Below are 17,209 nucleotides of genomic sequence, written 5' to 3'. Positions count from 1 at the left end.
CCCTAGCTGATCCTCCTTCTCTAAGGTAGTCCTGACTGGCCCCAGCTGGGTAACTCAGCGATCTGTACCCAGTGCCACCACAACTATCAGGGCCTGCTCTGGGGACACACGTAGCCCTCCGAAAGGACGAGGTCAACACCGACTGCATGTCTGGCATGTTGGTTCACCCTCTACGTCAGTTTCCTAATCCGTGTGTTATTTTTAAATGCTGTGTGGGCCAGTCTTGCTTATTTGGATTTTATTACTGTGACTCTTCCAAGGTCACAGATCTTCTCTTAATATACATCTACTGACATTATGAGCAGTCAACTCAGAACTCCACAAGTTACTAGAATCATTTTAAGTATCTTCAGATACAAAATGATGGGAAAAAAGAAACTCTTTAGTGGCATACTAAGAAATACTCCTAGTACAGAATGATTAAAATTAAATACAAATACCAGACATTGTCAGGAGCAATGGAAATTCTCATACCCTGCTGGTGAGAATAGGAATTGGTACAACCACTTTGGAAAATACTTTGGTATTTTCCATTAAAGTTGAAGATGTGCATACCTATCATCCAGCAATTCCATTCCTAGGTATGTGCACCACAGAAATAGATCATGATCTATGTAGCATTAATTATTCATAATGGTCTAATATTGGAGACAACGCAGTTGTCCATCAGCATTAAAATGGAAGGATATCCATGCAGTGGAATACTATACAGAAACGAAATTTACAAGCTACAACATAGATGAATTTCACAAACGTAATGCTGAGTGGAAGAAGCCAACATAAAAGAATACATACTGTATGATCTGTTTATTCAGAGTTCAAAAATGGGGAAAAGTGGCTAGTAGATAGGAACGCAGACTTAAGTGGGTAAAGTATAAAGAAAGTCAAGGGGGAGATTAGATTATCATGGTAGTCAGGATAGTTGCCTTTCGACAGGCTTCCAGCTAACATTTGTGGGGCTTAAATGGAGAACTGTGTATACATAGCCCGAAATATTTAACAGTTGTTAAATTAAATTAACAAGCTATTAAATAAAAGACGTTTTGTCGCCCTACCTCAACAAATACATCTATCTTCATGGCAACCTGGAAGACCAGGTTGGACCTTAGAATTATTGGACTGATCAAGTCGGACCTTAGAATTCTTGGACTGCTGAAAGCTTCTCTCTGGAATATGTGACACAGAAGAGTCCCCTAGACCCTCAGGCCATCCACCTTCTCCTTTCACCCCTGCTCCACCCCATACCTCAAGGCTCCTGTGCTCAAGTATGTGTAGCACCTAACCTTCATCCATAGCATCCTACAAATATCTGCCCCTAAGCCACCCCCTCAGGAAGGTGGACCCAAGGAAGAGCCCCAGGAAGATTTGGAAATGGACCTGGAATCATTTGGACAGGGAATCCCAACTCCCCAGTGCTTGGTGCCTTGTCCAGAAAGGGAGGCATGGGTTCCAAGTGGACGTGGCCTCTTGGCCCCACAGACTCCTCTCCCCTTGGAAAGGGGCATGGCTGGAGGAGAGCTCGAAGCCCCAAAGCACAGGCCCAACACAGAGCCCCCGCGCGGGGCTTGGCGCAGTACGACCTTTAAAGGAAGAAGAAGGTTGTATTGGGAAAGGCACTGGAAAACTTCTTGGATTCTGGCAGTATTCTGTGCCTTGACCTGGGTGGCAGTTACATTTATAGCAATTTACTAAACTCTACATTTGTTTTATACAGTTTTCTGTATGTGTGTTATATTTCACAAGAAAGAATTAATGAAATCTCTCTATATATTTTATTCCTGGTGCTGCAGTTTATGGGATCCCCGTAGACAGATCAGCTCTGAGAGGCTGCCTTTCAGCTCAGACACCTTGGGCAGTTAAAATACCTCAAGGTGTGAAGACCTAAGGGGGAAATGGACAGACGCTGGAAACACAGTACCTCTCACTGCTGTTCTCTCCACCGTCCAGACCGAGGTCCCTGAGTGACCAGGGACGGACGCAGGCAGAGTAGATGAGTCACGGGCCCATGTTCTTTCGCCTCGCCACTGCAAGTGCCCCAGCCCCAGGGGGAATTTCTTTTCCTCCCTCTTAACCAATGTTATATATACTGTGTTTATCAAACCGAAATTACAGGAGGCTGTTTCCATCCTAACAGAAGTGAAGGAGACCAACTCCCAATTATCCTCCATTTGGAAAGCAGTTCTAGGAAGCCCTCTCTCCTCTCCAGAAAGGCACCCGGATGGGCTCCTTACACAGTGTGCTGAGCCTCTGCCGTGTCCTGGACACGGCCCTTACTTTCCTGCTCCACATTTTAAAACATCCTGTTCATTTTGGTTTTTCATTCTTGATAGGAAAACCACTTTCCTATTACAAAGATTCAGCTTGCTGATTCTCAAAAAGATTTCCAAGTGCCCCGCATGGTTTACATATCAGGGTTTTTCTAAGAATATATATTTCAACTACTGTCCATAAAAATTCACACACACACACCCCCTCATCCCCAAACTGAACTTTACGGCTGAGAGACAATGAAAGGGAAGTGAAAAACTGGCCAGGAGTAACCAACCAAAAGCCAGGCAATTTTTTTCCCTGAAAAATCAAATTCTGGGCTTTGCATCTAAGCTATTTAAAAGCCACATTGCCAAAGTACCAGTTTCTTCATTTGGGGGAAACAAGAAAAGCATACGGCTTCAGGGAACTTCACCAGCCGCTGCTGGGTAGAGCCAGACATTCGGTGCCTTTAGAATCATCAAAGCAGCGACGCAATAGATTCGCTTAAAGGGGGCTGATGGGACCCTTGGGTAGAGGAGTGGAAAGACAAATTTCATCAATGACAGGACTAAAGTTGTAGATTTTAGACAATGAAGGGTCACACTTCTGCCATTTTGCCCCAGTAAGAACCATCAGACAAACAGCTACCCATCGCTCAAGACTCCACCCAGAGTTCACCTTCCCCTCCTTCGGGCCCTCACCAGACCCGCTTCTTGTGCCACCAGAGCAGCTGTGACATTTTACCGCACTGGACTGTTTGGGTTGCCCTCCTAGACTGTGCGATCCTTGAGCACAAGACCATAGTTTATGCCTCTTTGAAGTTCCAGCTCCATAAATGTTATCTTTGATTGCATGATCAAATGATGGATTCCACCCATGAGACTATGGATCTGATTCTTCCAACCGCTAGGATGCCATCCTTAAGAGATGAAAAGCATCTCGGCCTCTGCCAGAGTTCACCCATGTTCATGTCTTCAATTTCTCTTCTCAGGCTCAGGAAGTTGTGAACTCATTCACGTCGTACACGGGCCTGAGAACACCGTGTGTTCTTTAAGCAGAGTTATGAAAACGAAGGACCTGGTCAGCCGGATAAAACACTGCAGTTGTCCTTTTCAAGACCCAGAGCTCCAGCATTCCTTGGCTTAACAGAGAGAAGCACCTGGGAGAATGTGGGCAAGGGTGAGTAGTGATGCAAAAAACATGCATTTCGTGCGTATCCTTTTTGTCCAACTAAACACAGACGATTTTTTTTGACATAATGATGCCAGTGGCATTCAGGATGGCAACTAATGCTTGAAATTGAAAGGTTGGTTTTAGGCCACTGGATTTTGCTCAGCTAGGGGAATCTTTTTACATAGATACGCTGATGTCTACAGGAAATCCTCTTCCATCCAGAGATCTCAGGGGAAGCAGTCTTCTGGGATATGGGTAAGAATATTCCATCTGGTATAACCAGTCCCCAGGCAGGTCTGGTTATACTTCTGAACTATTCAGAAGCTGGTCACCTAGGTTACTGATTGGCCAGCTCTCTGGTGCCTCCTTTCTCTGTCCGCTAATCACCTCTGAACCATTCCTTTTCTGGTCAGCCATTCCACAAGAAAGTCACTGTGGCCTGGGTTGGGGGTTAGGGTTAAAGTAGTCAATTCTCCTATCTCACCAAGGCTTCCTAAAGGTTCTACGGGAACTAAGTAGAAGAAGTGACGTGTGATAGTACCTATTCATTGACTTCTAAGGGAGTCAGGCACATGGCATGGTGGGGTGCCCCTGGGGGCAGACCTGGATTTAAGCCTCACTCTTCTGTGACCCTGAGTCACTTCCTTGAGCCTTTTGAATCTGTTTTCAAATTTATGAAATAGTGATAGAAGGATTGTCTTGAGGATGAAATGAGAAAACGCACTTAAAGTAACTTGTGCTCAAAAGGAAAAAGGTTAATTCCCTTACGTGTTGAGATCAGTAATCTGTTGTCTGTGTCACATGGAGAACTCACCAACAACACAAATAAGAAAGCACCGGGCAGCCACCTCAATCCAAAGAGGGCCCTGTTTCATTTATAGGAGAGAAGATATAAGAAAAATTATATATGTTTTCTTAAGACATTTTGGTAAGTAATGAAAGGATTTCCCTGGAAGTCCTTAAACACCAATTAGATTGTCATGTCACAGTGATGTTTTAAAGTAAAGTAGTGACCTCTTAAAAATTCCCCCTCATCCTAGGATTCTATGACACAAATCTGTCACAGAACTGGACACTTTGAAGCTTTAGCCAAACCAAAGTATGAATTCAAACTGGAGCAAATTACATTTATGTGTGATCCCTCAAGTCATTCAGTGTTAATACTAACCTCTTAATGAAGAATGAAACAAGAATCACCTCTTCTCACTTTTTTATACCTACTCAGCCAATTTTATTAAACTGAGACAAAAAGAGAGGAAGAAAAGAAGGAAGAAAGGGAGAGAGAAAGGGAGAGAAAAAGAGAGAGGATGGAAGGAAGGAAGGAAGGAAGGAAGGAAGGAAGGAAGGAAAGAAGAAAAGGAAAGGACGGAGGGAGGGTGATCAGCAGTCTCTAAAGCAAGCCAATATTTCATTTCTTTGCAGTCCCTGCAATGAATATTAGCCCTGGGGTATTTCAAATACACATGTTGCTTCTCAACTTTTGGTATCCTAAACCTGAAAGCCAGACAGTTCTACCACCTGGAATCCTAAATTTGTTTTAAAATTATCTATGTTCAGAGTCCAAAGATCCTTTGAGTTCATTCATTCCATCGCTTCTGGGTGATGGGATTTTTTTCTCATCATTGAACTTTATTTCAATATTCCATACACACACACACACACACACAATATTAGACTAAGTAGAATGTAAATATTTGGCAGTTATTAGTATCACCTAATAAAAAGGAGCATTTGTTCTCTGTTGTCAATGCTTCCTAAGGGTACATTCCTACTGCTTTTGAGGGGGCACTGCGTTGGTTAAAAATAGGGACGTGAAGCCATACTGCCTGAATTGAATCCCAGCCCTGCCACTGACAAGTAGTAAGACTTTGAACAAGTTACTTAACCTCTTTGTGCCTCAGTTTCTTCATCCATAAAATGGGGGTAAGAATAGCACTTACCTCGAGGGGTTGTTTGGATGATTAAGTATGTAGATTGCTTAGCATTGTGTTTGGCACACACCAAGCTCTCCACAGATGCTTCCCGTGAAACCCAGAGGTCTTCCACCTGGAAGAAATAAAGTCTGTGCGGCTGCACGACCACTAAGAGGGACGACGCGAGGGGCAGAGCGTAAGGGAAGGCCCGGTGAGAAAGGGCCTCCAGGAGTCCGGCGTGGGCTGGGGCGGCTGTGCCCCTGAGCCCGCCTTGGGCTGCCATTTTCTGGCTCCAGGAGCAACAGTGAAGCCAGTGGGAGGACAGGGCCAGAAAAATTGGGGAAACCTGTGCCGAACTCGTAAAGACACTTGATAGGAAGCCCCTTACGAAAAAGCTCAGCAAACAGCAGGAAGCCCTGAGGTCACCGCGCAAATGTCGGCGCGAGGGGACAGGGGAGGGCGCGGCGGCCGCCTCCTGCCTCCGCGGGGCCCCCGTGTGCGCGGGGGCAGCTGGTTCCGGCCCCCCGGCCCGCTGTGCCCTCACCTCGGCGGCGCGGGACCGCCACCCACAGTGCGGGTACCGGCACCCGGGAATCGGCCGAGGCGGCGACTCAAGGCTGCTTCACGGTGTCTCAGTTTCAGAGAGCTGGTAGCTAAACCTCCCCCAGCGCACCGCTGCGGGAGGTGCAAAGGCTGGCTGGGAACAACCTGGAAGAAAAATCTTTTAAACTGCAAAGTGTTTTCTTGAGCGTTCCTTACTCTTTCCCCCTGTGTGAAGGCAGGAAGCTGGCAGTTGGACATGTTCTGTTACGGTTTATCTAACGAAGAAAAGCCAGACTGAACTCTTGCTCAGAGGGCCGGGAAAGTGTTGATTGACAGACCTTGAAAAGGCTATCCTTTTTTTCTCATTAAATACAAGTTCACTGCAGGTCCAAAATAGTTGTCAGACTGTGGATTTATAGGTTTGTGATGAATGGCCTAAAAAGGAAGATGCAATGAAGTGGGGTAGCTCACATACTCTTTTTCTCACCCCTTTAAAAATATGATTGTTTTGACATATTTTAGAGAATATGAAAACTGCCTTTGGAGAATTATTTCCTTACCTCCTTACACCTAAAAGACAATTTAAGCTGTTCAGATTTCTAGGTTGTTCCTTGAGAGTAAAGATGAAAGAACAGGGACTGAAATGAAGAAGTACTTGAAATCTGCCTTTATTAGTCCCCGGGGGCTGCCACTACAGACTGCCACAGCCTGGGCGACTGAAGCGGCAGAAATGTATGTTCTCTGTTCTGGAGGCTGTGTGTGCCTGTGTCCTAATCTCTCCTTATGAGGACCCCAGCCCTACTGGGTTAGGGTCTATGCTGATGACCTCATTTTACCTGAATCACCTCTTTAAAGACCTTAGATCCAAGCACAGTCACATTCTGAGACATGGGGAGTTGGGACTTCAACATACGAGTTTGGAGAGGGACACGAGCCCGTTACACTGCCTGAACAGAAGCATTGTTGATCCACAGGGAACATTTGATTTAATAACCTCACAGGTCGAATTCTCTGAGAAGCAAACTCTGGAAAGATGGAGAGTGGTGTGCAGGAGTTTATGGGGATGCTCTCAGGGATACGTACAAGGGGTGGAGGAAGCAGGATTAGGCAGAGGGAGAGCTGGACTGCTGTGCAGTAAAATAAAGGCCCCCGCTAATCACACGGACCCTCTGAAGCTCGGGTGGTCCTTCAGGGTTGCCTGGAACTGAGGCAAGAGGATGGGCCTGCCCCAGTGAGGAGGCATGATGTGCCTGAGAGGATCTCGTCAGCTGAGGACAATCTCAGGGGAACTCGTTGGAGAGCTGCCAGTGGCCAAGTCTTCAGGCGCTGACAGAATGATTGCTTGGTCTCCAGTGGGGCCCCTGGTCAGCACACAAGTAAACAGAAGCCTTCCAAGAGAGGGGAAGGATTTGCCATGATCTCCTTAAGAAATTTCTCATAATGTCTCCCAGGGGGTTAAAAGGTGACCTGTTATGAACCCTAAAACACTGAGCCCAATTCTGGGCAAACAGAGTATGCCCAGCAGGATGGTCAGTGAGTGGCTTAGTGCAAAAAGGATGCTCTTTGGGGCCAGAAAGATCTGGGTTCAAATCTCTGCCCACCCCCACATTCATGAGCATTTCTTACCCCTTCTGAGCCTCCAATTTCTCCTCTACAAAATGAGGCCAATAATACCAAATTTGTTAGACTGTGGAAAGATTGCTCCCACCTCAAAACCTTTGGTCTTATTGTTCTCTCTGCCTAGAATGTCTTCCCCCAGATGTTCCCTTCACTGGATTCTTCTTGGCATTCAGAGCTCAGCTAAGCTATCACCATTTCAGAGAGGCCCCCCTAACTGCACAACAGTAGTTGCCCCCGGGGTTGGGGTTAGAGCCAACATCAAAATAACTCTCTATTAGTAACTATTTTATTTTTACCATAGTTCTTGTCACGATTTGTCTTAGTTCATTTGGGCTGCTGTAACAGAATACCATAGACTGGGTGGATGGATTAAAAAACAGAAATTTATCTCTCACAGTTCTAAAGGCTGGAAATTCCAAGGTCAAGGGGCCAGCAGATTTGGTGTGCAGTGGCTCCGCTTCCCAGTTCGCAGATGACTGTCTTCTTGCTATGTCCTCACATGGCGAAAGGGGAGACTGTGGAAAGATTTAAATAACAAATATGTACTTAGAGCATCTAGCACAATGACTGACATGAAGAAGGCATCCAAAAAGCACAGTTGCCTTCCCTTTCTTTGAGCAAATAGTTAATTGGTGGTATCTGATTACAAACCAGAAAGAGAGGTTTGAGCTCCTAACTTGAAGGAAGGTGTTTCTCAAAGTCTGATGTGAACTAAGAGGCCTGAGGACATTTCTTCCTGATGTCTCACTGACATTCGTTCTCTGGATGTGCATACACACATCACACACCTCTTCCCCTTGCATGAATGCCGAGTGTATTCCAAAGCTAAGACATGCATAGATTATGTCAGTTATACAATCAAACCAATTCTCCTTTTCAAGACATAGTTTTATGGAGGTATAAATCACTACTACAAGGCAATTTAGTGCAGACAGGAATTTTATTGAGGGATGCAGATCCCCTGAGCTTGTCTGGAAAATGGGAAGCATATTCCAAGGTGAAGTGTCCTGCAGGCGTTAAGAGTCACAACACATCTGGACAGAGATTTAACTTTCTCATCTAAATCAAGTAAAATTGAGCTCCCCTGGATGAGATCGCTGAAGGCTTACTGTGTTTGATTATGGATCACAAGGGCCCAGCTGCACTGCAGAAATTGCACTGTCAAAGAGACACCTGACCACAGTCCAGAAAGTAAACAGGAGCTGCAACACTGAAAGTGACCCCTGAGCTTGGACAAGCTTTTTTCTCCCTACCAGATGCTTCCCCTGATTTGACACAGGGCCACGTGGTTTCCCAGAGTCTTCTGTGGCTGCCTTTTCCCACAGAGAAGCCTCATTTATTCTAAAATATGGAGCTTTGGGGGTTTCTTGAAAAAGGTACTTTTCCTTAGTAAAAATAAGTCAAGATAAAAACGCTATCTGTGGGAATCCATTCTGAAAAATGATTAAACTAAGAACATGGAAAGAACAGTCTGTTTTCTCCAAATGATCAGTGGCTACCCAGACCTAATCACTTTCCCAATGACTAAAATAAAATAAAATAAAATCCAGAAGCAGCAGAAGGAAAATATCATAATCACTGAGAAGTCTGGGGTGGCATTATACCCACCATCTCAATACAAACATCACAAATGCTGGAATCAGTGAGTTTTTGGTCCTTAGACATCTTCTGAGTTCTCTTACTGATGAAAAAGATTTCTGATGTCATTTTCCCACAATTTCCCTTTATTCTTTTTTTAAAAAGATTTCTCCAGGTTTGACCATGGCCTCGTAACACACCCAGAGTCACCGTTACTAAAGAACCATGTGTCCTCGTCCTTTAAATATTGTCCAGAGCCCCCCCCTTTCCACTGGCTCACTGAGAGCAGCAGCTTTGACACCCAAGTAAACAGTAGGTTTACGTCTAGTGCTTCCTTCCTATGTTCAGATCTCTTTCCACCTCTGTCTTGCACCTGTCTTTCCTTAGACACAAAACTTTAGAGCCAGAAGGACACACTAGTCAGCATAATGTTGCAGGGAGCTGCAGTAACAGGGACACCCTATAACCTTGGTGGTTTAGCACAGTACAGTGCAGTCCTCACTCCTGAGACAGTGGCTCTCTTGGACAGCTATCCTCAGGAATTTGGGTTTTCCATCTTGTGGCCCCACCATCTCAGGGTCCTTCACTTCCAGTAGCATAAGAAGAAGAGAGAGGGTACCGGGCATTTTAGGGAACAGGCCAGGAAAGTGGAGTAGATCACTCCCACCAGCATCCTGTTGGCCCCAAGGAGGCTGAAAAATCAGAAGTGCAAAGATGATAATAGTGTTTGCCTCAGAGAGTCCTTAAATGCCCCTTGCCTTCAATCCCTTCAAGTTTTGTTTTGTTTTGTTTTGTTTTTCCAGTTGAGGCAACAAAGACCGAGAACATAAGTTACATGCAGCTAATCAGTGACAGCTCAGTTCAGTGCTGGCCAAGAGGCCTCTTGTCCATTCATATTACTTCCAATTAATGTGTAAAGGGGCTCATAAAGTCTCAAGGTACAGTAGAAGCATTGTTTCTAGAACCTTCTATCGAGGACTTCAGGGTGAGGAGACTATGACTGCCCTGCTCTGAACTTCACAATTCCAGCACAGTCCTCTCAGTCTGAGAGCAGGACAGTTGACTTTCAAGAAGCAAGTGCCAGTAGCAAACCCTAATAACAGGAAATGCTTCTTGGCTCCTAAGGGATATAAAATTTCTTTGTGGAAAGTCAAGAAAAATAGAAACAGAATACCCTGTAATGCTTTATTCACAGGCCAAAGTCACCTATTAAGGCTTGTGTTTTGTGCTTGATTCTGTCAAGTTAGCTTAAAGGATGGAGACAGAGTTTATAGGGAGAGAAATTCTGGATGGTGTCAGCTTGGTTTTCTATCATTACGTTGGCTCACGGAAAAGACGCCTTGAAAGACTGTTCTCTTCAGAGCTGAGATCAAATGTGAGAGGAAACAGAGGCTTCCAAAAATTACCTGATAAAGAATGAGAAAGTGGGTGCAGGTTCTGAAAGCTGTCTGGAGAGCAGTGCTTCACTCATGGAAGAAGGTTCTATATCTGAATTTTTTTGCCTGCATTTTAACATTTTCATCTGGAGATCTGACATTGAGTAGTTAAAGGCTGCACGTTAATTCTCTTAAAGATCTTAGTCAAACTATTTCACATCCTGAGGTCTCCCCTCCACCACCACAACAGCGAGGGAGGGAAAAGAAATAAAAATAATAACTGCCACTTGGCTGGAACTTAAGGGGCTGATTTAATCTAAACATTATCACATAAAATCAAGTAACAGTAATAATAGAAATTAGATTTATAGCAGTGCTAAATTATATTACTTTATTTAGTTAAAATAGTCATATTTCCAGATTTACAAATCAGATATTAAAAATAGTACAGAATTTAATTACATGTGCCTTCCTTTTTCATTTTTTCTACCTTATTTTCTGCTTTCCATGCTCACTGCTCCCACTCCCCCTCTTTAAAAAAGAATTAGTCTTGTGAGTTGGGGAAATATCATGGCCACCTTACTATGTCAGTGAGATGAATGCATTCGCTGATCACAGGTCAGTTTAGGGCAAAGCTTGAACTCAAATCAATAGTCGGTTTGAGGAGCAGGAGAGACAGAGGCAGGCTGGTTAGATATCTTTAAAGAACTTGGAAGTAAAATCGCTTTCAGACTTAAACTAGTAAAGTGCATAGGTAAAGTGCATACAAACTAGTAAGACAGAATGGCTATAACTAGCCACTTGTGAAAGTAAGCCAAGAGGCTATCCAACTATAATTAAGATAGAAGAGTATGGGAGCCTCTCGAATGTCAGCCTCATGGATCTGGGGGTGCAGTAATGAGGAGGACGTACATGTGATTGTAAGTTAGTGAGTAGAAAATTAAGTGGCTGCATCATACCTGTTTGGATGACAGCTATGTGAACAGGAGTTGGTTAGCCAAGGAAGCAGTGAAAAGAATCACAGGGTCTTGGTTACATTTCTCTGACAATTAGCGATATTGATCTATTTTTTTCACTGAGTGCCTGTTGGCCATTTGTATGTCTTCGTTGGAGAAATGCTTGTTTAGGTATGTGCATGTGTGATTGAAACATGATGCTGTACACCGGAAATTGACACAACATTGTAAACTGACTATACTTCAATTTAAAAAAGAAAGAAAATGTGCAGTCAAGAAAAACTCAAGAAAAAAAAAAAAAGAATCAGAGTGTCATAGAGGCCATTTGGATGGCAAGAGTCCATCAACATGGAAGCATCTGGGAAAGTACAGGCTTGTCAGTGTTGATCAAAGCATAATGGTTCCCTTGGTGGGACTATCCCTATTGTGGGCAAGAGTGCCTCAAGCCATTGACAGTAACATTCTGAGATCAAGTAAGAGCCTTTTTGTATAATCCTGTAGACACCAACCCACCTTTGATAATTTGACTCCTTACATAGTGAGCTTATTGATGGAGCTGCTTCAAACTTTCTGGTCTACTTGCCAGTTCTATTTATTATTTTAAATTACTGTAACTATATCTGATGCTTGAGTTGGTTCCATCTTGAGTATGCCAACAAAATCACTTTTATGAACCTAACAGACCTTAGACCACAGTGTATTATTCAAGGTAAACACCACCGCATGGGGTACACCTGGGCAGGCAGTAACATTACCCAGCAACAGCTCAGGCTCACGCTACAGTCTTCTTGAGCTGCAGCTGAACCAGCCCCATGCAATTTTGACCACACTGTATATAAAGTCAAGATCAGGATGTTCTAATAATGTGACTGCCTTTAATGATCTGACAAAACAATTACCATATTGTAAGTCAGAAGCAGTCCACAGAATGAAGGAATGGAATAAAGGGAACCATTTTAACAGGTCACGCACTGATTTTCTATGGCATCCAGGACCTCACCACAGACAGCTTGATCAGAGATACCAAGGTAGTTGACAGGTAATGTTTTCCAGGTTTTTTCACACCTTATCCAGTTGCAGTCATTGTTAGGTGATAAATACAGTGACAGCTCATTACAAAATTCAGCTTCCAGAAACTGAAAGGTCTAAGTAGCACCTCTCACCTGCTGGGTGATAGGTTAGCATCTGACCCCTGTCCCTTCTCTGCTCTCCACCCCACAACTGTCTGAAATCTTGTGCACTCAAGGCTTTAGATTTCACACAAAACCTGTTGAAGGGAAAATAAAGTCAGAAGGATCTACTACAGAACCTCAGGAATATACACAAGAATTCATGAGAGCAAGGATGGAGGGATGAAGAATATGGCCTAAAAACTCAAGAGCAGTCTCCCTAGTCTCTACAAGTTTTTTGATACGTGTGTGTCTGTCTGCCTGTCTGTCTCCCTGTGTGTCTAGGGAAAAGGTTTTGTATACTCTGTGACCTCACATCAGCTTGTCACACATATATAAGCGTATGTCCACAGAAGTTAACTACTTATTTTTTTTATCAGCTTTACTGAAGTAAAATTGGCATACAATAAACTGCACATGTTTAAACTGTAAGTTTTGCTAATGCTGACGTACATATACACCTCTAAAGCCATCACCACAGCTAAGATGATAAACATATCCATCACCACCCCCCCAAATTTCCTCATACTCCTTTATAATCCCACCTTCTTCCCCTTCCTACTCCCATCCCATCCCCGGGAAAACATTGATCTCCTTTCCACCACTATACATTAGTTTGCAATTCCTAGAAATTTATATAAATGAAACATGTGGTATATACCCTTTTTTTCTGTCTCCTTTTACTCAGCAAGATTAACAGTCATGTGTATGGACATGTGTTTTCTTTTCTTTTGAGTAAATAAGCACCTAGGAATGGATGAGTAGGTCATAAGGTAGGTGTATGCCTAACTTTCTAAGACACTGATGAACTGGGTTCCAAAGTGGTTGTACCATTTTACATTCCCATCAGCAGTATACGGGAGTCCCAGTCCCTCCACGTCCTTGCCGTCACTTGGTATGGTCAGATTTTTCTTTTAATTGTAGCCATTCAGGCAGGTGTATAGTGGTACCTTCCTGTGTTTTTACCTAGCACTCCCCTAGTGACTGGTGATGAGCATCTCTTCATGTGCTTATTTGCCATCTACATGCCTCCTTTAATAAAATGTCTGTTCATATATTATGTCAATTTTAATGGGTTGTTTTCTTATTATTAAGTTTTGAGTTTCTTATCAATTCTGATTGTAATTATTTTGTCAGATACATGTATTGTAAACATTTCCTTCCAGGCTCTGGCTTTTCATTCTGTTAACATTGTCTTTGGAAGACCAGCCAATTTTTAATTTTGATGAAGTCCTATTTATTGGTTTGTTCTTTGGGGGGTTGTGCTTTTGGTGTGGTATCTAAGAAATCTTTACCTAACCCAAGGTCGCAAACATTTTCTCCTACATCCTTGTTCAGAAGTTTTTTAGTTTTTGGTGTTATATTTCTCTCTGATCCATTTTGAGTTAATATTTCTATGATGAAAGGTATGGCTTGAAGGTCATTATTTTATATGGATATCCTGTCGTCCCAACACTATTTGTTGGAAGGCCCTGTTTCCCCACTAAATTTTCTTTGCACTTTTATCAAAAATCAGTTGTCTGTATATTTATTTCTGTTCCATTGATCCATCTATCTTTAAGCCAGTACCCACTGTCTTGATTAGTGTAGTTTTATAAGTCTTGAAATCAAGTAGCATTAGTCCTCCAACTTTCTTCCTCTTTTATAATGTTTTTTAAAATTTTTTGTTTGTTTGTTTTTTGCTGTTCTGAGTCCTTTATGTTTCCACATGAAGTTTAGAATCAGTTTGTCAATTTCCACAAAAAAGCCCATTGAGATTTCGATAAGGATGGTGCTTAATCTCTAAATCAATTTAAGGAGAGCACAAGTGTGCCGTTCAAAACAGCACAGGCCACAGGTCAGACTGTCTGGGTTCAAATTCCAGCTCCATCACTTATGGCTGAACAGTCTTAGGAAATTCACAATCCCTCTAGAACTCAGTTTTCTGATCAGCAAAATGCATAAAATACTAGCGCCTTTCTTATATGGGTTCTCATGAAGGTCCGGTGAGCTTGTTCAACACTTAAAAATATGTGTGTCATGTAATAAGCAACAAATAAATGTTAGCAATGGGTGTTGATTTTATCACCAGTAGCACTTAAACAGCATGTGGAACAGTACACACCCAGTAACGGGTGGATTGTATCATTAGCTTGTATAGCAAACTAGGCTACCTGGTTAACACCTTCAGGTGTGCTTCTCGTCTGATTTGCATATCCCAGACTGAACTGAATTTGCTGGAAGGAGGTTTGTTCTTAAAAGATCTGACCCTGATACTGAACAAAGACTGTCCATTCTGCAGCTTGGATGTTGCATTTCATTTTCTCTCATTGCTCTCGAAATCCTTAGAAAGCTGACTCCTTCATGAAGAGGCATCTACTCTGCCCCTTGCTCTTGGGATAAAGAAGGGCCCAGGTTATATACGAGACTTGTTTTATGGCGTGATATGATTTTCAAGCGCAGGAAGGCTCTGTGGACTTCTTGTCACCCAGCACCACGCCCCTCCACCCCTACACACACACACACACACACACACACACACACACACACACACACACACACAATCTCCTTCCTAGTTTGCTGACACAGACTGCCCAGTTGGAAACCCATTTCTGTGCCGGATGACTTTGTTCCCCATAAAATCACAAACTACCTTTGAAGGAAAAATAATCCCTAATTAATTCATGTAGGTGACAGTATAAAGCAGTAGATAGAGCCCTGGACCAGAAGAGGAAAGGTTTGGGTTCTAATCGCAGCTGCCTTTTTCCCCTCTCGGCAGACTAAGATTCCACGTAAGCTCCCTGCTGTACAATAAAGGGGCGACGGGTTTAAGCCATTCGTTCATTCAGCCGCCCCCGGCCAGGTGTTAAACGCAGGAGGCGCAGCAGTGAACAAAACAAAATCCCTGCTCCCACAGAGCTTAGGTTCAGGTCAGAGAGACAGAGAATAAGCACACAAACACATAAGGAATCGACTGTCAAGGAGTGGTGCCTTATAAGAATAAAAACAAAGCAGCAGAGAGAGTTGGCCAATGAAAAGAAATGCTAGTTCAGGGGGAGTGTTACAGGAAGTTCTTTCTGAGGTAGTCGCGGTCCAGCAGAGGCCTGAAGAAAGTGAGTGGCGTCAGACCCAGGGAATAAACTCGTGGCTACAAGTGGGAAGGGGGGAGGGGCAAGGTAAAGGTAGGGGATTAAGAGGCACAAACTGCTATGTGTAAAATAAATCAGCTGCAAGGGTATCTTGTATGAGACAAGGAATAGAGCCAGTACTTTATGGTAGCTCTAAATGGAGTGTAATCTACAAAATTTTTGGATCACTATGTTGTACACCTGAAACTTACATAATATTGTAAATTAACTATACGTCAATGAAAAAAAAAAAGTGAGTGAAGTGACACGAGCCTGGCTGGTAGAAGGACATCCCCAACGTGGGGAGCGGTAGGTGCAAAGGTCATGAGGTGGATGTGTGCTGGAGGGAAAGAAAACACGTTCAAGGAAAATTAAAGAGGCCCATATGGTTGCAGTAAAGAGACAGCTGCAGAAGGGACTAGGGACCCAATCACATGGGGGCATCACAGGCCAGCGTAAGGACTTCTGAGTGTCTTCTAAGTGAGATGGGGAGCCATACCGGGGCTTGAGCAGAGGAATAACAAAGATCTGAATTATTTTAGAAAAATCACTGGGGCTGATACGCTGAGGGCAGACCATACAGTGGCCAGAGAAGAAGCAAGAAAAGCCAGAAGGAGCGATTGCTATAGTGTGGGAGAGAGAGATTTGGGCTTAGACTAGCAGTGTGAAAGAGGTAAGAAGTAAATGTTTGGATATAGGGCATGGGTTCCATATTGTGGACTAAGAAGGGAGTAAAGGATGACTCCAGTATTTTGGTCTCTGTAAAAAGAGGATGCCATTTACTGGATGTAGGAGCCTGGAGAAGAGGAAGGTTTGAGGTGGTACACCAAGAGTTTGTTTTGGACATGTGACATTGGGTTGTCTGTTAGATATCCAAGGGGCAGGCCAAGTAGACAGTTGTATATACAGGACTGTACGACAGGGGAGCAGTCAGGGCTAGAGGTTTACTAGTGGAGCCATCAGTGTGTGCATGGTCATGAAATTGATGGCTCCTGGTGAGGGCACCCATGTGGTAACTATCGCTAGAAAAAGAGAAGTTCCAAAGAGAAGAGGAGAATCCAGGGAGAGTGAGATGGGGCAGAGGGAAAAGCTGGAGAGCACGGTAACACGGAAACCAGCTTTAAAAAGTGTTTCAAGGAGGGAGTGAGCAAAAAGCTGCTGAGAGGTTTAAGATGACACTTTTAATCTCTATAGTTCATTATGGGATTAAATGAGATGAACTCCTGGATTGGTTTGTGTTGCTGGCAAAGTACCAGAAATCTCAAGTAAAAGTAGCTTGAACAATAAGAACATTTATTATGTCACAAAATATAATTCTGGAAGAAGAGTAGTTCTAAGTTTGGTTAATTGGTTGACTCAAAGATGTCATCAAGGACCAAGATCTCTTCATCTTTGGGCTCCACTGTCCTCATGATGGCAAGATGGCTGCTGCAGCTCTGAATGTCGCACCCCTCGCACTGTCTAGAGGTGGGATGAAGGGAAGAGCCTTTTATTGTGTCTCTTTAAGGGTGAGGAAAGTTGATC

The 17,209-nt window shown here is 43.5% G+C and overlaps 1 protein-coding gene across 1 annotated transcript in view; it reads left to right on the top strand.

Moving 5' to 3' along the window:
- Positions 1 to 17,209, top strand: part of NEDD9 (neural precursor cell expressed, developmentally down-regulated 9) — a 167,061-nt gene that overhangs the window by 57,422 nt on the left and 92,430 nt on the right. The window contains exon 2 of the mRNA XM_010945719.3: positions 3,242 to 3,429. Coding sequence (XP_010944021.1) covers positions 3,418 to 3,429 — 12 coding nt within the window. The 5' untranslated portion in view covers positions 3,242 to 3,417. The remainder of the gene's footprint in view (positions 1 to 3,241; positions 3,430 to 17,209) is intronic.

The sequence above is a fragment of the Camelus bactrianus genome, chromosome 20 (assembly GCF_048773025.1).
Source record: "Camelus bactrianus isolate YW-2024 breed Bactrian camel chromosome 20, ASM4877302v1, whole genome shotgun sequence".
Taxonomy (NCBI): domain Eukaryota; kingdom Metazoa; phylum Chordata; class Mammalia; order Artiodactyla; family Camelidae; genus Camelus; species Camelus bactrianus.
This window is presented reverse-complemented; position numbering and strand designations above follow the sequence as displayed.